Source organism: Ursus arctos, unplaced genomic scaffold (assembly GCF_023065955.2).
Source record: "Ursus arctos isolate Adak ecotype North America unplaced genomic scaffold, UrsArc2.0 scaffold_25, whole genome shotgun sequence".
In the NCBI taxonomy this organism is placed as follows: Eukaryota; Metazoa; Chordata; class Mammalia; order Carnivora; family Ursidae; genus Ursus; species Ursus arctos.
Genome location: NW_026622930.1, coordinates 5552513 through 5580281, shown reverse-complemented (window position 1 = coordinate 5580281; position 27769 = coordinate 5552513). Strand labels below are relative to the sequence as shown.

The following is a 27769-nucleotide window of genomic DNA, read 5'->3' as shown; positions in this document are numbered from 1 at the left end:
GCCCCTCCCCGCGGGTCAGTGGTCTCTGAGGGGCGGAGGAGGAGCCAGCCAAGGGGTCCATCCCGTCAGACCCGCCCCCCGGGGCGAGAGGGAATTCGGGAGCAACCGAACATGCTAACGGAACTCGGACGCGGGAGGCGGGGGCTGAGTCGCCCGTCCTCCAATCAGCGCCTGGCGTGGGCACAGCCCAGCCAATTGTGGCCCCGAAGCTGGCGGGGGCCGAGACCGCTCTGGCCCGCAGGCCCAATGGCTGGGGAGGAAGCCGAGACGAACCGTTGGGGGCGGCGGGGCGGGGCTGCGCCCGGTCGCTTGTTTTCCGTCGCGGACGCAGCGCGATGACGTAGTTTCCCCGACATTCCACGTCCAAGATGGCCACGGTCGGCGAGGAGAGACGTCGCTAAGGGGCTTGCCTGAGGCGAGGGGTGAGTGATCGAAGGACTGCGGGCAGCGCCGCTCACCTCCGCTTACGTGGAGGTCGGAGTAGGGTATGACCTCTTGCCTCCACCCACTGGTGGAGTCTCTCTTCCCGGATTCCGCCTCGCTCCGCTATCCCCGGTGCAAATCGAAGTTAGCGGGCGACTGCGGGGCTGCGGGACGGGCTTCGGCAGAGGGTCTAAGGCACAGGCGCGAGGCAGGGAGGCCGGCGCGGACCGTGAAAACAGGCAGCGACCCTCGGAGTGAGGAGCGGCTAGGGTTCGGCGACTTTCTAGGCGGTAGGGAGAAGGAGCCGGGGTCTTTAACGCGCGCGCTTATTCTGAGCCGCACAACTGAAGACTACCCACATCTTCCCAGTTATTTCGCAGCGTGCCTGTCCCTATCATGGGCAGGCCTGGGTTTTCGGAAATTATTCCACATTTGGAGTACTCCGACTTTGGAGTCTGAAGAACCGTGTAACAGGGTGGGACTGGGAATAAGGAAAAGGCACTTCCGCGATTAGATTCGTTCTTGGCGAGACGTGGTCCTTAACCGGTCCTCTCCTGGGTTTGGTTTGTTACTAAAGTAATTGTTCTTCAGCAAGTTGAGGCGTAAGTCTAGAGCTTGCTAGAAGGTCTTAGACTATTACCAGCACAAAGCATGGTCGATAAAGCTCGCTAAATCTGGATTGCCAGTTAAACCGAGCTTTCGCTAAATCATCCGAGGTTAGGCACGACTTCTAAGAGTAATTCCTTGAGAGTGGTGGTCTTCTGTGTTTTTAAGGTAAGCTTGATAATGCTTCTGTGTCTCGCTCTAAATCGCTCTTTAGAGATGTCTGGCAGAGTGCCTTTCAATTGTAGGCGCTCACTAAAGATTTATATGCATGATGTTGCTAGAATGAAAACTCCATGAGGAGCTTTGTATCCTCAGCACCTAGAACACTGCGTGAGGTATAATAAACTTTCTGGATTGCTGAATTATGGTAGTAGTGGTGGTATTGATAGACATTTTGGTTAAGATTGTTAGTGTCCTCAGGATTTTGCCTTTAAATAATCTTGACTATAAATGTAAGCTTTACCCAGGATTATTTTATTTTCTTCAGAGTGACAACTATTGATAACTAATTTTAAGGGGGGGTTGTCTCATTTTGATTATATTGTGATGCATTATTCAGACATATTAGTTGATTTTTTAGTTGATTCTTGCATAAAACATACTTAAAATTTGTTACATTTTGAAAATGTAGTTTGCACCAACAAGCAGTAAAGAAACATTCTAGTTGCTAATGAAGTCCTTAAATGCCACTTCTGAATTGAATGTCATAAAGAAAAAACTGGTCATAGTTTTGGCCTACTAAATGAACTACTTTACTTTAGTTCAGGGGATTGTGTTCAAAAGCATGGAGTTTGCTGAGGAAGAAAAATGTTTTGTTTGCTTTCTCTAAAAACTGGGTAAGGACAAACAACCAAAAGGAGTTAGGTTCAAGGTAATTGAGGAGATTACAAAGAATATTAAACCGGGTTAAATCCAGTTCGTATTTTTAGGGTCAGATAAATGATATCCCAGAGTACTTGCAGCTAAAGTTGTAAAATTGTTCTTCATAGGTTTTGAGGAATCCAAAAAGCACAGTTAATGATAGAAGGCTGGAGTCTGGTAAATGTCTCAGTGTTTGCAGAGGGCCGTTAGAAGGATGGCTCTTGGATGCTAGAACTTGTTCATAAAGTACTTTAGAATCTTGTTGGGAGAGCAAAAAAGTTTGTGAATACTTGGGAGAGGAGAGCTGATTCCCTCAAACCGGCAGAGTTTTAACTAAAGAAAACCAGGTGACGTGCATCTAATTACTTTCCTCAGACGTTTGCTATACCCTGGTGGTGAATAAGGGATTGTTAGACATGAATCCATTCATGTCTCCTTAGAATGCTGAATGTAATCTCTCTTCCTATCCTGGTAGACACAAGAGATAACTGTACACTGGGTAGGGTCTGTTTGGATGGATTTATAGCCATTCCAATTACCGAACCCAAAACGTTGATTAATGGATTGATGTCAGCTTGAAGAGAGGTCTTTAGAGATGAGCTACAGGGCTCTGGTCTTGCCCTTACTCTGGTTAGCGCTTTCTTATTACCAACTTTAAATATACGAGGCATGCTTCTCAGATTAATCAAAACACTCAAAACCCGTAGCTATAAAGAACTCGTAAAGATTGAAACAATAGGCCAAAACTAACAAGATGTACATTTGCGATGTTGAATTTACAAAAACTCCATTATGCGTATTTAAGATAAGGAAGACCTGACTTGAAAAAAAGGATTCTGGGACGTAATGTTCCATATATGGAAGTGAAGTATAGAATCTTCCCCAGATTGAGGGAAAGCAGTATCTTCATCTAATGACAAACTGTGGCTCTGCCATTTACGACCTTTATGAATTAGGCAAGTTGTTTCATGTCTCTTCAGTTCTGTTTTCTCTGCGATAAATTATGAGGATAAGAAAGTATAGCTTGCAGGCATACTGTGTCCCAATGGGCACACAATGGACATGGTGCTGAATATTAGTAATCCCCCTTCCCCCATTTGCTATGAAGATCGTATAAAAAGTGCTGTTTTCCATTTTGTTTGCTAATGTTTAGGGGTTATCTTGAAACACTAAAAACCATGTTGAGAAAATAGAGATATTTATTTACCCTGGAGAAGAGAAGGGAATGGAAAAATTCTCTTCATGTATTCGAAAAGCAATCAGATAAGGCAAAGGCATTTTCAAGGCTTAGAGAGCAAGGTAGGAGCTTCAGAGTGTTGTTGAAAGGTAGAAAAATCAATAAGATTAATGCAAGAATTAAGGTGAACACGAGTTCTTGATACTCAGCAATGCCATAGGCTGCCTGGTAAACCATTAACGTCCCACTAATGAAAGTGGCCAGATGAAGGTTAGTGAGTGACCAGATATTACTGTTATTTAGAGAGAATTTCTGTACTAGGTCAGAAAATTGAGTAGTGACCTTACTGTTGTTTTCAACTTGTAAGCGTCCATAATTCTAAATTTGAAAATGCATTTATTCTTTCATCATGTAAAATGATATATTCAAAGCACATTCCTGAAAGGTGTTGCTAAAATGCTTTGACATGCTGCTTGTTTACTGAGAGATTTTTACTTCATGGTGCTCATAAACCTCTCTGTCATTTTCACGTAATCATGAGCTACTAATGAGAAAATCTATAACTTTTAGGGTCTTGTGAAAAAATAATTAAAGAGTAACAGGGAGTAGGGTTATAGAACTGATGTAAGAACTTTTTTCAGGGGCTTGGATGTTTAGAGGACTGTTTTTATTCTCTTTGTGTACATTTATTTTCACTTCCTCTCATGTATTGTTGGTTTGGCCCCAGAGTCTAAAGGCACCTATGCTGGATCATTAGCATGGGGTTTGGCCACTGACAGCAAGGCAGAACAAGCTTGAATCTGTTCGTGGCTTACCCACTGGGGACTGGAATTGTCTTCCATTCGTGTATCTCTTGCACTGGGTCCTAATACTTGTCCTCATTCTGCTCCTGTCGTCTCAGCGGGTGTCTTGACACTCTACTTCCCAGTGGAGTTTTATGATTTATTTCCTCCCCCTTAAATAAGTTTTTCCCAATATCTTCCGCAAACTTTTCCTTCCCTCTGTCGCAGAGAAAGAGCTTCCTTCCTGAGGTTAACTCTTTTAACTGTGCTTTTTTATGATCCCTTGGCCAGTGAACCCCTCAGCGGCTTATTCAGCCTCTAGTGGCTCTTTCCCTTCTTGCTTCAGACATCCTTCCTTCTCCTTTATGCTGAATAAACAAGAATAACCTGTTTCATAGCCTATTCATTCCTTGCCCCTTGTAGTCTTCCTTCTGCCCCACTGCACTTCTGCAAAGATTCTGCTATTTGCGCATGTGTATGTGTCTGCTTTATTGAGATGGTTCCGTACATACGTACCATACAAATCACCCGTTTGAAATAGTGTGCAGGTCAGTGGTCTTTAGTACAGAGTTGTGCAGCCATTCCTGCAGTGGACTTTCACTGTCTCTAAGAACTAATCACCAGAGTAACCTTTCCTTAATTCTCTGTTCTTTAACATTTCTTTCGCATTTGTCACTGTTGACTGCCACATCTGGCTTACAGCCAGTATCCCTTGGTTTCTCTTGCAGTGGCAGTTGCAAATTTCCCACCTCTTTGGCCATTCCTTCCCTTTCTTTCCTTTGGTGATTCTTCTCCTTTCTCAAGTTCTGTCTCCAGACCCCATCTGTTTTCACTCTCCAGCCCTCCACCTGTCACCATGACTTTAGTTGTCAGTTCTGTATAGGTGAATCCCAAATAGATGTGTTCTTTCCAGATTTCAGCAGTCCTGTTTATCTGTCTGATGGATATTTCCACGCAAATGTCTTATAGGTTCTTCACACCTAATATTTTTGGAAACAAAATTCTTCTCCCTGCCCCACGTCCCCCTATCAAAATTCTCTCTTTTCCTATTTTTCTTTTTAGTATTACTCTTTCCGTCAGGCAAACAAACTTGAAATCATCTCTTGCCGCTTTTTTTTTTTTTTTTTTTTTTTTTTTTTTTTTTGCCTTACAGCCAGTTGTGGTGCTTCCTCTTCTATTCATCATCTCGTGGGGACAAGCCCTCATCATTTCTTGAACAGCTGCTGTAGTCTCCTAACTGGTCTTCCTCCCCAAATCTCCAAACAGCCTCTACTTCCCTCTCTCCCCTTACCATGCCTTATTTTTTTTCATGGCACTTGCCACTCCCTGGCAAGTAATAATATCTTTCTTCCTCTTTGTCTCTACCACTACAACATAAACTTGTGTAGTAGGGCAAAGACCGTGCCTCTCATTTCCTGCTGTGTCATTGAGGCCTTGCTAATAGTAAATACTCAGTAAACATTTGAATGAATAATTACGTGCAGAACTGTTGGGTTAATATGTCTTAAAGTAGTTATTCCCAACTAGTGTACCATGAATAAGTTACAGATAGTTTGAGTTATGGATTCCCTCAAGCCAATTGGCCAGTTGCTTTCTGCTCCACAAGAATGTACATGAATGTTTGTTATTATTAGTAGTAATGAAAAACAAGAAATATCTCAAATGTTCATTCACAGTAGAATGGATAGCTAAATTGTGTTTTATTCATAGAATGGAATACTGTACAACGGAGTTTCTCAGTTTCAATACTGTTGATATTTTGGGTCAGTTAATTCCTTTTGGAGGGTTGTTCTGTGCCTTGTAGAATGTTCGGCAACATTCCTGGCCTCTACCCACTAGATGCCAGCAGCAGCTCCCTAGTATGACAACCAGAACTGTCTCCAGACATTGACAAATGTCCCTGGAGGACAAATTCGCCCCTGAAAACCAGAATGAATGAATGAATGAATGAATAGTGCTTTATGCAACAACAAGGTTAAACCCGACAAGCATAATGTTGAGCAAAAGAAAGCAGTTGTGATAGAGTGATACTCTTTCTTTCCACAGCCCTTCAGAAACCTGTAAGACTAGTTGCTGGGAATAGAGGTCAAAATAGTGGCTATCTTTGGGGGGATCATGAGTAGAAGAGTTGTGAGGAGAATGCCCCGGATGTTGGTAATATTTTGCTTCTCAGCGGGATGGTCTTCATACAAGTGTGTTCACTTTGTGAAAAGTGGTAAACCATACACTTAACATTTTCTTTCTGTATGCTATAATGCAAATTACACATTGTCTGAATTTATAAAATCGTAAGCAAGCATTCTTTGGCTGCTGAGAGTGTCTGATCCAGAGGGGATAAGGAAGACCTGGTCTGGTAGCAGTCTTAACCTGAGTCTCTCCCACTTTTTATGAAGTGAAAGAAGAGTACAGGGACTACTTGTTTACTTGTGGTCTAGACTGGACACCTGGTAATGTTTTACCACCTTTACTATGTGAGCCTGTGTTTTAGCTGAATCATTTGAAAGTAAATTGCAGACATGATACTTTACCCCTAAATACTGCATTCAGCCTGAGAAGTCATTTTCGTATATAATCACAATATCATTGTTACCCCTAAGAAAATTAACAGTTCCTGATAGCCTCTGATATACAGTCCATATTAAAATTTCTCTACTTGTTCAAAATTTCTTTTATAGCTTTTTTTCTTTAAAAAACAAGGATCCAGTCAAGATTCACACATTAGTTTGAACATTATGCTTCTGTAGTCTTTTCAAATCTAGGACAGTTCCTCCCGTCTTCTTGCTTTTTCATGACATTGACTTTTTTGAAGCGACCAGGTCAGTCATCTGGTAGAACGTCACATTTCTGGATGTGACTTAATAGTTTCCTTGTGCCATTTAACTTGTTCTTCTACTCCCAGTATTTACTGTAAACCAGAAGTTAGGTTTAACCACACTAACTTGGTTGGATTTAGCTTAAGCTTTCTGGAGGTAAGAATCCTCCACTGGTGGTTAGTGTTTATTTCATATTGCCTCATATCAGGAGGCCACAGAATAGCAGGTTTTCACCCTATTAGTGACGCCAGGCTTGATTGTTTTTGTTAAGGTACTTTTTTCCACAATAATTAATACCAGTGTTGGCAGAGTAGACACGTGAATCTTTTAGAGTCAGTCCTTGTCATTTTTTTTTTTTAATATTCAGATTCTCTGAATTTGTCCAGTGAGAGCTGACACTGGCTCCAGTGTCTTTTTATAAGCGTCCATTAGTCTGAGCACATCCCAGGCAAGACCCCTACGCTGGACTGGAAAGGAGAACAGAGACATGGTTCCTTTTAGAGGGTAACTAAGATGTGGGCCCTGATGTATTCCTGACTACGGAAGTGTCATTGCTTCTAGATACTTCCGGTGGACAGAGCTAGGATATATATGTATATATATTTTAACCATGATTTATTTTGATATTTTCAATTAAAACTTAACATTATGGGTTTTCCTTAACCTTTGATCTTGTGCATATGTTTCCTTTGAACTGAAAATCTTGATTCCTAACGACATTAACATTTCTATGTCTTTGATTTATTCTACAATACACACACACACACACACACAAATTGTTAACAGTATTAATGCCAGTGCTAACAAAGCATTACTGGAGAAGTTTAAGATTTTTTTGTAGTTCTTTAGTCCTTAGAATATATCTCACTCAGGATGGAACAAGATCAGGAATTACTTAATAATGATTTTCTGGTGGTTATGTTTCCTGTTTGCTATACACTGGGTTTATTTTGAATTTTAGGATTTGCTTTTTTCTTTCTAGTTAAGTTCATGCATGTGTTAAATATTACATGATTTGGAAGTCAGAGTTGCAGAAGGACTCCTTAGCCAACCTGAAAGAGCTGCTTCCAGTGGCTGTAGCTGGAATAGTTTGGGCAGCAAGATAAACGACGATAGTATTGGATTATAACTCAAAGAGTAAAACAGATGCTAATGAATCCGTACTAATATAAATAAATGATTGAATAAATAAACGAGGGCGAAGGAACAGATCTTTCTTAAAAAAGAAATCCAAATAATGTTGAAGGAGGGAAATAGAAAGTCACCATTGGAACACCACAATAATTGTTGCTGGCAAGATCCTCCAATGAATGCTAAAATTAATAGGCAAAACTTTAAGAAAAACAGGTGATTTGCTTAGTATTTTGCTTTGCAAAATATTTTCTCTGAAATGCTTACTAATTACTGCGGTAATGATAACCTATGTCCCCACATTCTTTGATACCCCTCCTCCCAAGAGATGTAGCCTAATTCCCTGCCCTCGAGAGTGGGCTAGACCTTGTAATTCATCTGTAAGGAATAGAAAATGGCAAGGAGAAGATAGTGACTTTCAGTGAGAAACTGGGCACAACCCCGTCTTCACCAAGCGCTCATGGTTCATCAGCAGTAGGAAGTCGTTCTGGTATCTGATGCGAGGTGAGGTGAAGGGCACTTCAGCTCTGTGGCAGTCTTCCCCAGAACTCCAGTCTGGTCATGGGAAACATCAGACACACTTAAACCAGAGACATTGCAGTCAGCCTAGGTACTTTTCAGAACTGGCGAGCTCATGAAAAACCAGGAAAGACTGAGAAACTGTTACTAGAAGATACTAAGGAAATATGGCTTCTAAATGCAGTGTGGCATCCTGGATTAGATCCCAGAACAGAAAAGGATTTTTGGAAAAACTCAAAATTTGAGTCAAGGCTGTAGTTGATAATGTACCAAAATTAATGTCTTAGTTTTGGTAAATGTACTGTGACTGCGTAAGATGTTGACGTTGGAGGAAGCAGAGTGAAGAATTCTCTCCTGTCTTTACAACTCTTCTGTAAATCTATACTTATTTTCAAATAAAAGATTTCTTAAAAAGTGAAAGCTGTGTAAAAAGGTATACCCAGAGAAGTATTGCTCCCATCCCTGTCTTTTCCATTCTGTTCTTCCCTGTTCCCTATTGGTAACCTTTTTTTTAAACTAGTTACCAAAAAAAATAGAGATGTCTATTCCCATTTCTCTTCTTTTCTTACATATATACTAACGTACTATGTACACTATCTTGTATCTACTTGATCCTGGAAATGTCTTCTTACCAGTACTTAAAGAAAGGTCTTTTTCAGTCTTTTTTTATACCTGCATGGTACACCGCTAGTGTTAATGTTAATATATTTTATTCAACCAGTGCCCTGTTGAGGGACATTTGGGTTGTTTACAGTTTTTGCTATTGTAAATGACATTTTCGTGAATAATCTTGTGCGTACGTTGTTTCATACTTGCAATGGTATTTTCAGAGTGGATTCTTCAAAGTGGGATTACTAAGTAAAAGAGCAAATGCATATGCAGTTTTGTTAAATATTGCCAAATTCCCCTCTGTGAGAGTTGTTCCATTTTGTATTCCCACCAGCACTGTATCAGATCGCCTGCTTCTCCCTGGCCTTGCCAGCAGAATATATAGTCACGCTTTTAGATTCTCTGCCGACTGAGAGTTGAGAAATGTATCTCAGTATGACATCTGCCTATGAACTCTTCGCGTTTACTGAGCGTCTGCTGTGCACTTTCCGTATTTGCCTAGGCTTTAGGTCACTGATCTCCGCCAACCCCCAGTCATTGCCAAGCTCTGCCACACACACAAGTACAAATTAGTAGAAGAAGATTGCTTTCCTCCTGATACTTAATTTCTTCCTTTTGGAGGAGAGATCAGATTTTTAGGGTTCCCAGGTATGAGGAAGAGGAGGGATGCACTCAGCCCTGCCACGTCACTTTTCCCACCAGAAATGGGGTGGCACACAGAAGAGGTTTGGCTTCAGATTAACTGATGCCTCTGGCCCAGACCCTAGCTAGTGAACTGCTATTTTCTTGCTAAGCAGACCAACCTGGTTCTAGATGCCGCTTTAAAATCCTTTTGCTGATGTGTTTGAAAATTGCTGTTCTCTGATCACATTTACAGTTTATATATTCCAGTGGCCTCTTGATGAGAGTGCTTGTTTTTTATTCTCTTTTCTCAACATGATGCTTTTGTTTTTGTTTTTTTTTAAAGATTTATCCATTGGCAGGGTGAGGGGCAGAAAGAGAGAGAGAATCTCAAGCAGAATCCCCGCTGAGCATGGAGCCTGACGCGGGGCTCGATCTCATGACGGAAGATCATGACCTGAGATGAAAGCAAGAGTTGGACACTTAACCAACTGAGCCACCCAGGCACTCCAACATGACACTTTTAGAAAATCTGATTATTCTGAAAGTAAAAAAGAGGATGAGAAAGCTAGAACATATTAAAGGAACTCCTTTCTTCCTTTGTGGACCACCTCCCTCCACCTGCTCCTCAAAATCCCTACACCCATACCTGATTTATACTGCTCAGTTCAGTGACTCATGCAGATGTGAAATCATCTGATCTGGTGGCTTTTCAAGTGAAATGAAGTAAACCAAAAAAGCAAAATTTTGATTGGGTGGTGAATGAAAGAGATTGATACTTTTAAAGCATAAGTCTTTTTAGGGGGTTTGGACAGGCCTGGGTTTTACTGAAGAACGGAACCTAGACCCGCGTGAGGGGATTGAATCTACTGAAGAAAGGCAGAAAGGAACGTGAGATGGAAATGCTGTTCTTTTCAAGCTACCGTGCAATTTGGAATTTATTATCCTGTGGGTCACTTAGGTGTTAAATTAGCTATGAGGTGAACCTGGGCTTTTATCAGTCATTCAGTAGTGTTGCCTCTCTGGGAAATTTTGATCCAAAATCAAGTATAATCTGTGACTGTAGACTGTTTATAATGGTCAGGATTGTTTAATATGGAAGTTCCTTTCCAACTTTGCTGCTGCTTCTCTTTCTCTTAGGATTCTAACATTTTCAGAAAATCTTTTGGAAAGAACAAGTCTACTTCAATAAATGAAGGAGAATAAAGAAAATTCAAGCCCTTCAGTAACCTCAGCAAACCTGGACCACACAAAACCATGTTGGTACTGGGATAAGAAAGACTTGGCTCATACACCCTCGCAGCTGGAAGGACTCGATCCAGCCACTGAGGCCCGGTACCGCCGAGAGGGGGCTCGGTTCATCTTCGATGTGGGCACACGCTTGGGACTGTATCCTAAGTCTCCCTGGAATCTGTTTTAGATAGGCTCCCCACAATCACCACTACCAAGGATTAAATTAGATACTGTAGAGAAAGTATATAGTACTGTCTCTGTACTGAAACAGCTCTTAAATATTTTTATTTAAATGTTATTTCTCATTTACTTGGCTCTTCGGGGGTTTTCTGTTTCCTATTCATCATTTAAATGTGTAGAGTTAGCCATTGAGCGAGTGGCCACCAGGCACAGTGACCATGGCTGAAGTGTACCTGGAGGAAGGTGAGACCCTGCCTTGTTGTAAGTGTAAACTTCAACTTGCTAATTGCTGAGTCAGGGTTCTGACACCCTGAGATCCCCATCTGCCTGCTTGGCCACTGATAGTGTTTACTTTAACACTGATTTTGTTGTTATTGTTTGTCTTTATGTTTCCACGTTTAACTAAGAACATAACCTATAAAAATTCTTGGTAAAGTCCTTAACCAGAACAACAGACACTATGATACCCTGGCAACTGGAATAATTTATTTTCATCGCTTCTATATGTTTCATTCCTTCAAGCAATTCCCAAGATATGTAAGTGTTTGATTTTTATTATAATTCTCTATCACATGTTATTATTTTCACATGGTTTAGTGGACTGGTTGTAGTCTCTTTTTATTCTGTTTTCCAGAAAGTATTTATTTTTGTATAATACATGGTAGCTATAAGCAATCAGGTTTGAATTTTTTGTTTTTTCCATTGAACTATATTTAAATCTTTTTTTTTTTTTTATTTAGGCTACTGTGGACCATAATCATATTGCATTCTGTGTGGAATTTACTTCCTTCTTAACCTTTCACAAGATAAATTTGGGCTTGTAATTGAGACCCCCAAAAAAGGCCAAGATGAAAGAGAAGTTCTTTATGCCATATCACTCATTCTTCAGTTACTCCTTAAACATGCCATATGTCGTATACTCTTTGGGAGAGTCAGACAGGGAACCTGCCTCAAGTAGCCAGGATAGATGGTATGACATGTACAGAACACATGGTCAGTAGTGAAGCCATAGGAGGGGTAAGGAAGGAAGCCTGGAGCATTCAAAAGAGAGATTAATTACGTCGTAGGGGGATCAGGGAACATTCCAGCAAGGAGTTGCCAGCAGTTAAGCCTTGACTGTAAGTAGGGCTTAGACATGTTGAAATGGGACAGAGGAGTTAGTCCAACAGAAGCTGGCATGAGCAGAGACACCAGGAAGCGTGCTATTCGATGTCAGCCCAGCCAGGGGTCCGTTTGGCAGGAAGGGAATAGTAGAAAGGTAAGCTGGATCGGCCCATAGCATTGAAAGCCAGACCAGGGAGGGGCGCCTGGGTGGCTCAGTCATTAAGCGTCTGCCTTCGGCTCAGGTCATGATCCCAGGACAGGGTCCTGGGATCGAGCTCCGCGTCAGGCTCCCTGCTCAGCAGGAAGCCTGCTTTTCCCTCTCCCTCTGCTTGTGTACCCTCTCTTGCTGTGTCTCTCTCTGTCAAATAAATAAAATCTTTAAAAAAAAAAAAAAAGCCAGACCAGGGAAATCTGACATTAGTAGGTAGACTGTGAAGTTATTGAAGGGTTTGGTGAGGAAGATGACAGAAGTCTTACCAGGAAATTCATCTGTTGGGGATCCTTCCTCTTAAGATTTTACTGAGTTTTGTACACATGTCTTCCAACACTAGTAGTTTGTGAAGTTCTAGAGGAAGGAACCCGTAGCAGAATCAGCTTGCTGCCCCAACACAGCGTCTGACACGCACTGCGCTCGGGTCCCATGGACAGAGGGGCACACTAGGGAGGCTGGCGCAGGCAGAGAACAGCCAAAAGCCAAGCAGTGAGAAGGCTGGTGATATAGGGACTGCATGTGAATCCAGGCAGCTGGAGCAGGGAGAGAAAGTGTGGGCAGTGGTGTCAAGATGGATTCCACAGGACAAGCATTTAATGGTGCTCTTTTTCTGCAGCAAAACTCACTATTCAGGGTACCATTATCTTTAAGACTGCAATGTAAAAAGAAAGTTTGTTCCTATGATTCTTTTTCTTTCTGGCATCTACTTTGTTCACATCATGTTTTCTTTAGAAAATTGTATTTAAAATAATTTATGAAGCCAAATTGGGAAGGCCAAAAATCCTTGCTTCTGTTTCTCCATGAGTTTTGTTAACAGTATCTCAAGAGCTTTTGTCTCCCTTTTAGGTGACGGGAGCTTGTTGTCTCTTTCTGGCTGGGAAAGTAGAAGAAACGCCCAAAAAATGTAAAGATATCATCAAAACAGCTCGTAGTTTATTGAATGACGTACAATTTGGCCAGTTTGGAGATGACCCAAAGGTAAGAATCTTAACTTCCTGCCTTCAAATCTTGATTCCTCTTGGTAGCATTGTGATAAAGTTCCTCGTGTGGCCCCTGGATCTGCCAGTCCCTAGAGCTGAGAGAGAGCCCTATGCAGAAGGTACTCATGCTTGCTTCGTCAGAGAGGAAGGAAGATAATGTGGCCTACATGGAGGTAGCACTTGCTGATGTACACACCTCCCTTGTTTTGAGTACATTCAGGGGCCATAGCACAATGGGTATGAGCAGAAATCCTCTTGTCACCATTAGCACTGCTAGACCCAGAAGCTGTCGGTTTCTTCGGTTCAGTAGTGATGGCACAGCCCCGTCTCCAGCCAGCTTCTGGGCAGGCAGAAAGTACAGATGATAGACGGACATGCACTTGTGTCTGCTTATGCTGTGTGTCTTTTTGCTTCCTGAGAGTATTGACAAGTATTAACATTTGCTGCTATTTTCAGACACCCAGACATTGCTGTTGGACATACCATCCATCCTGTCCCTTCCCCACAATCCCTGACCGTGTCAGGAAATGGTACTAAAATAGTTGTACACATGCTTTTATTAGGTCTAAAAAGGCCACTCTCAGAGCCAAGGGGCAGCTTTCCTCCACCCCCGACTCTTACCAGGGTCTACCATGTAACCCTCACGGCACCTGTGCATATGCTTCACAACACTGATCGCAGCTGGTAGATAGATTTTCATCAAATAATCACACAAAGAACTCTCCTCTTCTCAGCTCTAAGATCTGTGAGAGCGAAGACCATGTCTGTTTTGCCTGGTGCCTCTGACAGAGGCTGGGCGGAGTAGGCACTCAACAGCTGCTTGTTGCATGAACGACAGACTCAAAAGCACCGGTAGGGTAGAGCTAACCAGGGCAAGGAAGTTCGGTCGTGTCCAGTCTTGCTTTTCCTCCCTCGCCGCTGCTGCCCGCCGCAGTAGACACCTGTGTCTGCCAGGCAGTGTTCGTATGTGTGTGCTAGGTGTGTTCGTTCTCCTTGCTTCAAGGAGGTAACAGAGGCTCCGAGTGCTTTGGCGTATGTTGTAGCTGCGATGAATACTAATAATTTTATAAGTATTATCAATATGGGTAATTCTTTTGCTTGAACTGATTTATGAATCTGTTCACCTGTTTATGAATATGCGAGTCTGTTAGGAATTCATGCTAACGGTGATCAAAATGCAATTTAATGGAGTTAATGTAACCATCGGATACCTGTGGGTGTCTGACTCTCACACAGTAGGAGACAGTTGTAGGAATGTATTGTGGGCGTGTGCAGCACACTGGTGTGTGTTATCCTAGGTGCCTTTGGGGATGTCCTCTTTTACCTCCAGCCTTTACCCACTCACTGTACCTTCAGATCGGGGGACCAAGACCTGGTCGGGCACAGTGAGATACAGGATCTGCATGTCCAGTGCCCCAGATGGTAGGAAGAGGGGAATGCCCATGCTCTTCAGACGTTTACAGCAGGGTCCGGCCTGTTCCAAGTGGGCAAAGGGGCTTTGAAACTTGCCCCTCTTTTCTCATGTGCAGTCTCCCCAGAAATGATCTGGAGTACAAGGGCCGCAGGAAAGTGCCCTGGACCTGGGAGCAGTGAAGTCACTGTGGAGGGCATTTCCTTTGCCCGAGAGGGGAGCAAGCAGGGCAGTTATTTGGGGGAGGCATTGTAAGCAGTTAGGGGAAAAAAGATGGTGAATCATGTGGGACTTTTTGCCTTAATTGGCTTTGCTTTAACTGTGTGGTTTCTCCCCATTATATTAATTTCTTGTGTGTTCAATAGATACGTACCCAGCCACTGTGTGAGGCACTAGACCTAAACCGGCGGCAGAACCGACGTGGCCTTTGCCATTCTCGTGCATTTTATAGTGGGGTTGGGATGGACTTTAGTCAAATAATCCTATAACTATCGGATTGTGAGTTGTGGGGAATGCTATAAAAAGACTATTGAAAGGTGCAATGAGGTCATTCAACCTGGGAACCTGGACAAGTCCCCCAGACAAGTGTTATGGGACTGAGGGAAGATTCCCTGAGGATCAGCACTTGCGCACAGACCTGTCATTACCCCATTACTTGAGTATTTGGAACACAAAGGGAGGCCAGGCCTCGGGCTATCCTGTGATACCAAATGGGCCACAGCCTCCAAACCTGTAGGTGCACTTGGTGAAAGACTGTTTCTAAATTTAGAAGGAATGGTGAGACTTCTGGGAAACAGGTAGTGACAAAACCAGGCAAAAACACACCAGTGTTAGCAGGATGTTTTATATTGTGGGGAAGTTTCTGAGATGGTAGAAAGCTTTCCCGAGAGAATGCTTGCAGTGCTAGGGTGGGAGAGCCTCAGTCCTGCCATGCTGCCTGGAATAACTGATCCTGAGAGAATTGTCTGTGTTCTGTGAAGTAAGGCCAGACCTCAACGTAAAAGCCCGTTCCTGGCGCGTCTTCTCTTTCTGGAGTTAATGGACTTGTGCACCTGTTGGTGATGGGATTTCGGGCCTCTACCAAGCCCTGTCTTCTGTGGTGTAGACAAGTCATTGTCTGGTTGTTCTTCCAGCACAGACCACCTTGACTGCTGTGCACCTTGTCAGTAAGTGCTAGGTGCAGTCAGGCTGCACAGAGGACAGGTTTAAGAAGTACTTGTTCATGGATGTTAACTAGTTCCCGAGCACAGTGAAAGGGGAGATTCCATTTACAACAGCAACAGTAAAATAAAATGTCCAGAATGAAGCCTTGTAAGAAACTGTGGAAACCATGGGAGGTGGGGGAAGGAACTTAAAACCACTGAAGGAATGAAAAAATTCCAATAAATAAATGTTTGATAAGAAGATTCAAAGTTAAAAATCTCCATTTTCCCTAAATTGTCCTAGGACTCAGTGAGTTCCCAATCAGAACATTGATAGCTTCCTTTTCTTCTGGACTGTTGCTAAGTAAAATATTAAAATGACGTATGGGAACTCCCATGAGTCATTGCTGTCAAGGTGACCAACAAAAGAAGGAACAGTGTTGTGCCAAAAAGCAACATGGCCACGTGCAGCCTGTTCACTACACCAGTTGCACCCATTTTGTGCCCAAGGACAAGCCATCAAGAAGTTCATTTTTGGAGGGGCGCCTGGGAGGCTCAGTCAGTCATCCGACTCTTGATTTCAGCTCAGGTCATGATCTCTGGGTTGTGATATCGAGCCCTGCATCGGCTCGTCGCTGAGCGTGGATCCCGCTTAAGAGTCAGTCTCTCTCTCTGCCCCCCACCCCCAGCTCGTGCACGCACACTCTTTATCTCTCTAAAAATAAAAAAATGAAGTTCATTATTGGAGGCAAAGTAGTGGCCGCCACTGTCGGACATTTCCAGAGCGAGTGATTTCAGTGCCTGTGTCCCACCCGTGCTGTATGGGAAGCTCCTTTCCTATGTCAGTCAGGCATCGTTCTCGCGACACCTGGAAGGACCAAATGCCTCCACCCCGCTTAGACCCTTGGGTGCTGCCCCACAGCCTCCACCAAAGCCCAGGTGAGAGCTAAGTCTTTAAGACTGAAGAAAAACTGTCCTCTGGAAAACAAGAAAATGGAAATTATACTTAAAAATTAGGCAAGGCGGAGACATGGAAACACAAGGAAAGAGGAGTAATGATTGCACTCTCCCTTCCAGACATTACATCCCTTTGATCCTTGGACAGAAGGAGACGAGCAGATCAGTGACCAGAAAAGATTTTATGTAGGTGGACAGGTCAGGGTGTGGTTTGGTAGAAGAGGAAACAGTGACGTATTCTGTAAAGACACATGTGCATTCGTACGAATCTGATAGGTACTGAGTCTGGTTTGTGTGAATCTGCATCGTCATCATTGCTTATTTGCTTAAAGTTTTCAGTGGAAATCCCTGAAGGATTGTGGGTTTTGATGGAGGTCTGGAAAGAAACTGCAGTTAAGTTAAATTCTCTATAAAGCAAAGGTCTGTTTTGTAAAGGGGGGGTTCATGTATTTAGAGAAATGACATTTCTGGGGTGTCTGGCGGGCTCAAGTCAGGGGAGCCTATGACTCTTGATCTCGGGGTCATGGGTTTAAGCCCCATGCTAGGTGTAGAGATGACTTAAAAAAGTAAAATCTTTTTAAAAATTAAAAATAATCTTTCTAAGAATGTTTCCAGCATTTTGAAAGAATCAACTTCGATTGTTTCGTCTCCCTCCTTTTAGTTCTTTTCTGAATTTCTCCTTGTCTCTGAGCAAGGTAAAAGCCTGGGCGGGCAGGGCAGAGAAGGAATGAAAAAGAGTCGCTAAAATAGAGCTAGAAGAGAGGAAGTGGGGAAGCTCACTGTTGAATGTGTTCCGACCTGTGACTGAAATCCCATCCCAACACTTGCTGTTTTATTTTAGGAAGAAGTGATGGTTCTGGAGCGAATCCTGCTCCAGACCATAAAGTTCGATTTACAGGTGGAGCACCCGTACCAGTTCCTCCTCAAATACGCAAAACAGCTCAAAGGTAAGGGGGTTAACGAACTTTCCATTGTGAAGTCGAGTCTTTGTAATGATGGCCCTCGGATCACGCTTCTCAAAAGAGGAAAGCAGAAGAGTCAGGTGTGTGAGCATGCCCGGGACGCCAGGCGTCCAGACAGCCCGGTATCGTAGCTGTTGGTACCCGCTTCTGTCAGCTATAGACAGATTCTGCCATGCGGTTGCCAAGTGATAGGAGGCAGGAAAATGAGTCAGAATTTTTTAAATAGCCTAATAAAATCTGCCTTGGAGTAGGCTTCCCATAAACGGTGGTTCATCGCAGGTCACGTGGGAAGAGAACAGATTGGACTCGGACCCACCCGTGTGTCCTCCGTTCCCAGGCAGCAGCTCTTTGCTGTGTGTTGGGACGGTCCTGAGCACACAGTGGACTTGAACTAAATGCTGCTTTTTATGCGCTTTTTCATTGTTATTATCACTACTAATTTACCTTTTTCTTCCCATTTCTAGGTGATAAAAACAAAATTCAGAAGTTGGTTCAAATGGCATGGACATTTGTAAATGACAGGTACGTGTGTTCAAATGTTGATCTAATTGTAATTTTTAAAATAGGCAGGGACTTCATGGGTCATTGAATCCAGACTCCCTATTTTGTATCGAGGACTCTGACTCTCCCAGCTTGAAGGGCCAGCTAATGGCAGAGCTGGGGCCAGCGTCCAGGAAGTCGGCTTCACCGCAGGGGGTGTCCTGCCGTGTCTCAACAGAAGAAGCAAAAATGTCATCCCCAGTTTTTAAAACATAGTCCAAAACAATACGCCAGAGAATTTTGGGAACTGAATACTTAGGACCCATTTGGTTCTATACAAATAGACTTCCTTGTAATGGTTTTAGAGCCTTGCCGTTCTTAGAGCCAGGGATCCAGTGAGGTGCTGTGTGGGGACAGACAGCCTGTGTGGAGCTGCTGTCATTTGAAAACACGGTTCAGTGACGAGGATTTCAGCAGTTTGAAGAACATAAGCTATGTTTATTTGTATTTCATGGCATAGTAATTTTTTAATGTGCTAGCATTCTGATTCTTTAAAGAACAAATAGTAATTATGACTAAAGTAACTTATGTTGGTACCTTTAGAAGACTTAAAACTTGCTGCTTTTATTTCTGATTCTGTATTTGGTCAATTAGAGAGGAAAAAACAAACCGACATTAAGTTGTGCTATCTACGCTCCATGTATTGGGTAACATAGCTGTTTGCTCCAAGTCACGTCACCCCTTTTTCTTGTTGAACTAGTCTCTGCACGACCTTGTCACTGCAGTGGGAACCAGAAATCATAGCAGTGGCAGTGATGTATCTCGCAGGACGTTTGTGCAAATTTGAAATACAAGAATGGACCTCCAAACCCATGTATAGGAGATGGTGGGAGCAGTTTGTGCAGGATGTCCCTGTGGACGTTCTGGAAGGTACTGGCATGCTGGGCTTTCCTGAGGGGGTTCCATGTTTAGGGGATTCTTCCCTGTCAGCCTCAAGCCCCGAGAATGGATTTCCCCACAAAAGTAAATATAAGCCGTTCTTCAGAAGCACCTTTAATTCAGTTCTCTCATAACGTCAGCTCTGTCCACGCCGTGTGCAGCAGAGTTTGGGGGAATTGCAGATGTGATTCCCCACTCATCGGTCCCTGTAGGGGGATCCTAGCTGAAAGGGAAATGGGCTGATTTTTTCCCAGGCAGATTAATTTGTGACAAATGTAATCATTGTCCATCATTCAGACATCTGCCACCAAATCCTGGATCTTTACTCACAAGGAAAACAACAGATGCCTCATCACACGCCCCATCAGCTGCAGCAGCCCCCACCTCTCCAGTCTGCACCACAAGTGCCACAAGTGCCACCGCCCCAGCCTGCTCAAGGCTCCGACCCACCCCAGCCACAGCAGAAGGACGCACAGCCGCCCACCCCGCAGCCCCCGGCGCAGCAGGCCCCACAGCCCAAGAAGCCGTCCCCGCAGCCCAGTCCTCCCCGCCCAGCAAAGCGAGCAGTGGTGAGTGGGCCAGGTAGCCCCAAGAGCGGCTGGCTCTCGGGGCGGGGGCAACACTGCACCTGAGCACGGTCCCTCTTCTGAGGACTCGTGAGGGCCACTGAGCAGGGGGACCCCCGGCCTTGCTGTCTGGCTGCACATCTACGGGGAGCCTGAGAACTACTGCAGTCAGGAGGGGGGCAGCTGGGAGCCGGGGAGGGCTCCGTCCTCCTCCAGCCGCCGCTGCCTGCGCGTGCACGCGTGTCCCGCTGACCAGCAGGGTGTCGCATCTGCGTGCTGCCTGCTAACATCAGTGTCTCCAGTTTCTCGGGCTCTTTTGTGTTTGGTGTTCTGAGTGAGGCGGGGTGTTTGTGAAAGTTTCTCCCCACAGCAACAACCCGGCCAGTGGAGGAAACCACGGGGGATAAACGCATGTCAGCAAACCGCTCATCGCATTTAGGCCAGCGTGTTAGAGGCCCTGAAACCTAGTGTCCTTTGGAAGCCACTTTTGAAATCCTCGGTGGTCCCGTCGGACCTGGGAAAGGGAAGGAGGAAGGAAGTGGAGGGTGGTCTCTCAGGCGGCCGTCTGCCCTGCAGCTCTAAGCTGGAACTGGTTTTTGTTTGGGGCTGTGTTTTGGGGGTTTTTTTGGGGGTTTTTTTTTTTAAGATTTTATTTATTTATTTGACAGAGAGAGACAGCCAGCAAGAGAGGGAACACAAGCAGGGGGAGTGGGAGAGGAAGAAGCAGGCTCCCAGCGGAGCAGAGAGCCTGATGCAGGGGCTCGATCCCAGGACTCTGGGATCACGCCCTGAGCCGAAGGCAGACACTTAACAACTGAGCCCCCCAGGCGCCCCTGGAGCTGTGTTCTGTTGCTGCGATTTTTGTTAGGTCCTGCGTAATCAGTTTTTTCTCACTACAACCCGGGCCTTGGTTAACACTTGTGTATTATCTTTTGTAACAGGTTGTTTCTCCCAAAGAAGAGAACAAAGCAGCAGGTAACTTCCTGTTCTAAGGGGGCTTTTTTAGCTTCATATATCTGTTTATCAAAACTTAAAATTCTTAGTTAACATTTCAGCAAGATTTAGATTGCCCTTAAAATTTATCCTTAGAGTCCATCGAAAACTTTACCCTGCCTGCCAGAAAAAGTGCCCTGGCTGTGTTTTTAGATTGTATTCTGACAAAAGTTATCAAACGCATGAGCAGCAACAGAAATGTGCTGAGTAGCCTATGTACATGTGATCACGAACGTAGGAGGAGGGTTCCAGCAGTATTGCTTCTAGAGGTTCGGTTCAGCCCACCTCAGTAGATAGTAATGGGCCTGGGGGTCCCCATCCTGAACACCAAGTGGCAGAGTGACAGGCAGACAGGATGGCAAAGACACGTGATGCTGTTGCCCAGAGAACACCGCGTGCCCCAGCCCTGCTGCTTATGCGGGCCGGACCTCTCTCAGGGACTGCTTGGGTTTGGGCTTGGGGTTGGTTTGTTTGTTTTTAATAGAGCCCAAAGTTGGTTAATTTGTTTCTATATTGGAAACAAATGGAAAGGGTGCATAAAATGTGGAAGATCACAGAACAGACATTTAGAAGTATTTGTCCCTGTGTCATGGGCTGTGATGTGCTGAACTCTTTGAAGGCACAACAGTGTTTACTCATTTCTGTGTCTCTGTTGGTTAGTTCTAGGGTGGGAACTCAGTGAATGATTTATTAAACCGCTGTGAGAACTTCAAGTTACAATAAAGTACATTTTTCTCAGGGTCTTTGGGGAAATGATGAGTTCAGTACAGGTGAATTATTCTTCTGCTCCATCTGGGCAAAAAGTAAGTGTGAGACCCAAGAGTGGGCTGTGCTCCTTGCCATGTGGGTATACAACGGAGCTGAGCTGGTATGCTAGACCCGCACATCCATACGAGGCAGAAACAAGCCAGTGGTGACCCTGGAGGAGGACTTGCCTTTGAGCACCTGGAGCTGAGCTAAGGGGTTGGGCCTGTAGGTGGAAGGATGCAGCTGAGAACAGCGAGAGAGAAGGTCTTACTAGAATGTGGAGAGGGGAAAGGGAGGAGATCTGATGGAACTGAAAGTGTGAGTGGAACCAGAGTCCATGTGGAGGCATGTGGATTTTTGCATAGGCAGTGGGAGCCACTGAAGGTGTTTGAGCAGCAGAATGGCAAAGTCTGAGTTCATTTTAGAAAAAGTTTCCTGGCAGCAGTTATAGGACAGATGGTTGGGAATGGGGAGGAGCTCACAAGCCTCTGAGTGAGACGTGGTGAGGGCAGAGTGGCGGCCCGGGGCCCACAGACGGAGGCTGCAGACACAGCCTGCAGGTAGAACCTGACCAAACCGTGTGCTGCATGCCACCTGCCGCGGGGGTGTTCCGGCACTGGGAGCGTGGCCAGCCCAAGTCATCGTGTACCCTTAGTGCAGAATACCCATCAGATTTCTAAGCGTTACTAAGAAAAAAGAATGTAAAAACTCTCATTGATAAATTTTTGTGTTGATTATACATTGAAGTGATCACATTTATGAACAAATTTTTATACATCAGGTTAAATTAAATATTAAGTTAATTCACCTCTTTTTAAGGTGACTCCCAGAAAATTTAAAATCACATGTGTGGCTCTTCTATTTGGGGGCAGCACTGATCTAGACTACTTCAGCTCAGCTGGGGGGGCAGTGTCACAGGTGGATGTCCGAGGTGACTGTGACAGCAGTCACAGCAGAGGACAGTCCTGTGAGCTGCTGGGTCTAGGGTGGAGCTTGAAAGTCAGGTCTACGGCTTTAGGAGAGAGCAGCTAGAGGCATAGATTGACAGTTCGTCCACCTAGAGGAGAGGGGACTTGATCCCCCAGGAAGCGAATATAGACAGACATATCCCTGGACTTTGAATTAGGCCTGTTTGGGACAGAGGAAACCAGGACAGTCTCAGCGACACTGGAGTAGAATCCAATGAGAACAGTGTACAAGCCAGAATAAAGTGAGTTTCCAGAAGAAACGGTCAAAACATACAAGCGAGCACAGAGATGGGAGTTCTTTTTCCATTGCGTGTTCACAGTCCCTGCCCTTGTAAACACAAGATCCCGGGCTTGGTGTAGCCTGACTTGGCTCCTTAGCATTGTCGCTGTGGATGCTGGACCCTGAGGGGTGGGCTGTGTGCTCCCCCCAGGGGTCCTCTGTCTGCTTTTATGCTGGCTCTTCCACCTCTAGATCTCTCCTGACGTCATTAACGTCCTGCCTATGGGAGCACGTAGTTGTGAGGAAGAGAATAGATTTCAGGTGTGCCCAGTGAAGAATACGGAGGTGGAGGTTTGTCCTGTGAGCCCTCAAGGCTGGGTGACCTGACTGTGCTGTAGTCCCCTAGGCCCGGTAGACACCCCCCCCCGCCCCCCGCCGCCGCCCCGTAACTGAGATGGTGCTCGGCTGGTCCTCTCCTTCTCTCATGTTGTCGGAAGGCCTTGTCCAGGACGGTTGGCGAGGAGGTCGGGTAGTGTGGGAACAGCTGTGAGAAGACAGCAGGCTGTTTTATTTGGGGTGGGGGGGATGGCGTTTGTTAGACGTTTGGTTCTTGTGAAAGGTTTAGCACCTCATGGTTTTGCTGAGGCCTCCCTCAAGCTCCCTAAAGCCTTGGTCACATTGGTTCTTTTTCTCTAGAGAAATTCCTGAATGGTACATTTTCCTTTTTCTTTTTTTTTCTCTGTGACATGTTTATTCGCATGAAGAAGTATGAGTTATTTTTCAATCTCCTTTTCCTTTTTAGAACCACCTCCACCTAAAATCCCCAAAATTGAGACCACTCACCCTCCGTTGCCTCCAGCCCACCCACCTCCAGGTAAGCGTCTGCTGAAAGCAGCATGGGAGGGCTGGCTTTTCACTCTGCTTTTTTGAAGGGAAGACTTGGGAAGGCCTGGGACAAGTCTAGAGAAGGGAGACTTGGTAGCCAAAATTTTAGAAGAAGATAATGACCAAGGATCTTGCAGAAGATGGCGTGTGTTTGTCTTTCACAAACCAGATCTTTTGAGGATGTTGTAAATTCCAAGTGTATCTGGATATTTTCTGGCCTCTCATGTGCAGAAAGGCCAAACTACGCAGGATAAATATATGTAGAATCCGTCTTAGGAAAACAGAGCCCTGACAGTTTATGAACACTGACCCAGCAGGACCACTGTAGATCTTAGACCCCCGTCTCTCTTGCGTCTGCTTCCTAGTGGAGGATGTCGTCTGGGTGCATTTGGAAGAGTAAGCAGTTGCTCAGAGTCGAGTGGAGAATAAATGAAAGCGTGATGAGTTCTCCCTAAGGCACATAGGGAATCAGGAAGTTTCCTTGGCACCATGTAAACCCAGAGGAGAAGCCTTGTGAGACAGCTTTCTCCCCTTGGGGCAGCGTTCTGGAAGATGGAGCAGGAAGCGGGGGTGGGCAGGAGTTGGGTGTGTTCTGAGGGGTGCTGGGCTGACCTGCCCCGTCCTGTTGCTCGCGCACCGTGTGCCTGAGCAAAGGTACCACCCACTGTATTTCTTTCTGCGTATGGTTAGTCGTAGCACTTTAGAAGCTTTGGGAAAATAGGGGCATCATTTTCTACTTTGGGACAAATGCTACAGTCCCCAATCCAGTATGAAGCCAGCTTAAGAAGACACCTGCGTCGGGTCGTTCGAGTGTTCAGGTAGCAGCATCTCCTCCACGAGCAAGCCCAGATCCCCAGCTCCTCTGCCTGGGGGCGGCTGAGAAGAGGTGTGGTGGCCTGGGGAGCCCAGGGCAGGGAAAGAGCTGCACCCTGCGGGGCGGGGGGGGGGGGGCGGGCATGGTGTCAGGAGCCCCACCACGGGCAGCAGGCAGGAAGGGGGAAGGCACCAGTGGCAGGTGGCGGGCACCGGCTGGGCTGCTGGAAGGGCCGCTGGGAGGAGAGTGGAGCCTGGCAGCCGCTGTTCCTGAAGGCGGAGGTGGAAGCAGAGGGATCGGCGGGCCGGGCCACCGGCGCTCACTCCAGCAAGGCCCAGCCTGCTTCTTAGGGGCCTGTGGCCAGTGGGAGGCAGATGGGAAAGAAGGCTCAGAGCAGGAGCAGGAGTCTGTGGCTTGGGAACCACAGTTCCTAATGAGGCGCAGGAGGCAGGAATTAGGTCACCAGGGATGTCTCAGGGGGTGGCTGGTGGTGGCAGGTGTCAAAGCGAGGATAAGGAGAGCAGCTCGGGTGCTGGAGAGACCCCTTGTTCCAGGCTTGGTTACAGAGGACAGACAGATGAAGGGGTGACTTGGGGAGGCAGCAAGCTGGATGTGACAGGAAGTGATGTCTCAAAGACGGAAGAGTGTGTTAGTGGACGCAGCCGGCTATGGAGTGACACAGGAGGAATTCCAGGCGGTTGGCACTTTTGTCCACAGGTCTCAAGTTCATACTGTGATCCCTAGTCAGCTTCAGAACCAAAAGGCCCTTGGCCCTGCCCTGGAGCCCAGATAGATTTCTCCATGGCGGGTCTGACCTTCTCCCTTGGGTGGGCCTGCTTGTTCGTTCAGGCCGGGCCCCAGGGACACAGCTGTTGGTGAAAGATGACCTGAACTTCTGCTCTCGCTCGCTTGGTGAGAGCAGTAAGGGAACCACGGATGCCATGGCACCGCCCTGGGCACATGGCACATCCGTGGCTGCCCAGTCGGGGCTGCTCAGAGCTCCAGGGAGCACATGAGGCCAAGTGCTGGGGGACCCAAAACCCCCTTCGTGGCCCTTTTTTGTGTCCTCTGGACCCAGAGATCTTGGCTCTTACGATTTGCCTTTGACTTCTGGGCTGCCTTAGGAATTATCCTAAGAACACACTTTCTCAGTGATTGGCCGCCCCTGGTGGGGTGTCCCTGGTGTCATTCTCCGGGTGTCTGACCACGAATGCAGAGGGGAATCGCAGGTAAAAATGTGTGAGCTGAGGCTCTGGACGAAGGGAGCCTCGGGGGCTGTGCTGGGGAGCACCACGGGAGGGAAGCACCCGAAAGCTCAGCGGTGCTCCCCGAAAGTACGCCCTGGGGACTGATCGCACTTTGAGTAACCTCGAGCCCGATTAGCTCCTTCAGCGGGTACATCGGGAATGTCAGACTTGTTCATTGTTTTTAAATGTTGCCTCATTCACTTGACCAACTCGCAGGCTTTGCACTTGCTGCCAGTGCTGCAGACAGTAAGGTGACGTGGCCCTGGCCTGACAGTCTCCAGAGGCGGAGACAGGCAGGCAGAAGGGCCCCACCCCCATCTGTACTAGCAGGAGGGGCTCTGCTTACCACAGGCACTGCCTTGGCCGGTGTGGTGAGGACCGAGGGAGACCTGGCCATGGTGGGGGGAGGGGGTCTTTTGTGATGGCATCAGGCACTGGCCACAAAGGTGACAGCTGCTCGCTGTTCTCTGTGAAGTTGGCCCTGGGGGAAGAGCAGCAGCCACGCCAGTGCTATAATGGGGGCCAGAAAGTGGGGGAGGGGTGGGAGGGGCATGAGAACTGCTCTGTGGAGCTCCTGGCTTCCGGGGTGGCCTTCCCCACCCTGAGGTCGTCAGTGGACATGTCCCTGCAGGAGCAGCCCCAGGAGCCACTCCAGAACCAGGCAGTGACTTGTCTTTCCTCTGCAGACCGGAAGCCTCCCCTCTCGGCTCCCTTAGGCGAGGCGGAGCCCCCGGGTCCCGTGGACGCTGGTGACCTTCCCAAAGTACAGATTCCTCCTCCGGCCCACCCAGCCCCCGTGCACCAGCCGCCGCCGCTGCCACACCGGCCGCCACCACCACCGCCCTCCAGCTACATGACCGGGATGTCTACCACCAGCTCCTACATGTCCGGAGAGGGTTACCAGAGCTTGCAGTCCATGATGAAGACCGAGGGCCCCTCCTATGGTGCCCTGCCCCCAGCCTACGGCCCGCCGGCTCATCTGCCCTACCACCCACACGTCTACCCCCCCAACCCGCCTCCTCCACCAGTGCCCCCTCCCCCAGCCTCCTTCCCCCCACCTGCCATTCCTCCCCCCACTCCCGGCTATCCCCCTCCTCCCCCCACCTACAATCCCAACTTCCCACCCCCACGCCTGCCCCCCACCCATGCAGTCCCCCCTCACCCTCCTCCAGGCCTGGGCCTGCCACCGGCTAGCTACCCACCTCCGGCTGTCCCCCCAGGAGGACAGCCACCCGTGCCCCCACCCATCCCCCCACCCGGCATGCCTCCAGTTGGGGGGCTGGGGCGGGCAGCCTGGATGAGATAACGTGATGCCTTTTTTTTTCCCTTTGTTTTTTTAACAAAAGTTTTTCTAATCAACTTGAAGAGTAGTTTAAGTGGGGAAGCAGCAGGGTACCTTATATAATGCTAGACCGTTGCAGTATGGGAAGGAACGGACCGGACCCAAGATGAAATTGGGGTGGTCCTCTACATCTGGAGGGTGGGGCCAGCGGCTTTCAGCGTGGCCTGGGCAGTGCCGGTTTCCATCCGACCGCGCGCTGGGTCTCAGCTGGTGGCGTCACAGTCCTGCACTGGGTTACTTGTGCTCGTGAAAACGTTAACCAGCCATATTGGCTCAAGAAATAGCTTCAGTAAGGAGTGAATTTCCTTCTAGAAATCAGTGCCTATTTTTCCTGGAAACTCCATTTTAAATAGTCCAGTTCATCTGAAGTCAAGCTACTGTCATCGCTTTCATTCCGTGACGTTCCCTCCCAACACCCAGTAGGTCAGACGAACCACTTTTTTCTTTCAGAGATATTTACATCCTTTGTATTAAACTTATTTTGAAGGGGTTGCCTTGTTGGATGGCTTTGTTTTTTCCTCCAGAGAGAAGGGGAGAATTGTACTGGGAAAGTAATGTATGTTTACATCAGTTTGCAAATTCCTGTACATAGAGATATATTTTTTAAGTGTGAATGTAACAACATACTGTGAATTCCATCTTGGTTACAGATGCGGCTCCTTCAGTTATCCAAATAAAACCCGTTCTGAAACGACCCTTTTGTTTCTTCTGCACAGACAGTGGGGCCGCAGGCCAGTGGCAGCCCCAGGATGGGAAGGCCAGAGGCAGCTCTTCTCCCCGGCCCTGGGGGCTGAGGGGCAGGCAGCGGAGGGACGCTGGGCTCGGGACCCCCACACCTGACCCCAC

General features: G+C 46.5%; 1 protein-coding gene across 1 annotated transcript; it reads left to right on the top strand.

Annotated features, from left to right (window-relative positions):
• Positions 1-302: 302 nt before the first annotated feature.
• CCNK (cyclin K) lies at positions 303-27617 on the top strand. The gene is made up of 11 exons (XM_026515325.4): positions 303-422; positions 10683-10931; positions 11411-11492; positions 13117-13248; positions 17602-17707; positions 18187-18244; positions 18963-19132; positions 19439-19710; positions 20649-20682; positions 23438-23509; positions 26268-27617. The coding sequence occupies exons 2-11, from the start codon at positions 10735-10737 to the stop codon at positions 26885-26887; spliced, it is 1743 nt and encodes a 580-aa protein (XP_026371110.2). The 5' UTR covers positions 303-422; positions 10683-10734; the 3' UTR covers positions 26888-27617.
• Positions 27618-27769: the final 152 nt, after the last annotated feature.

Bases quoted from the DNA above. Each gene is read 5' to 3' on its own strand.
- CCNK (XM_026515325.4), top strand. From the start codon at position 10,735: ATGAAGGAGAATAAAGAAAATTCAAGCCCTTCAGTAACCTCAGCAAAC. The intron at 10,932-11,410 runs GTATCCTAAGTC...CCAGAACAACAG, and splicing joins GTGGGCACACGCTTGGGACT to ACACTATGATACCCTGGCAA. The intron at 11,493-13,116 runs GTAAGTGTTTGA...TCTCCCTTTTAG, and splicing joins TCAAGCAATTCCCAAGATAT to GTGACGGGAGCTTGTTGTCT.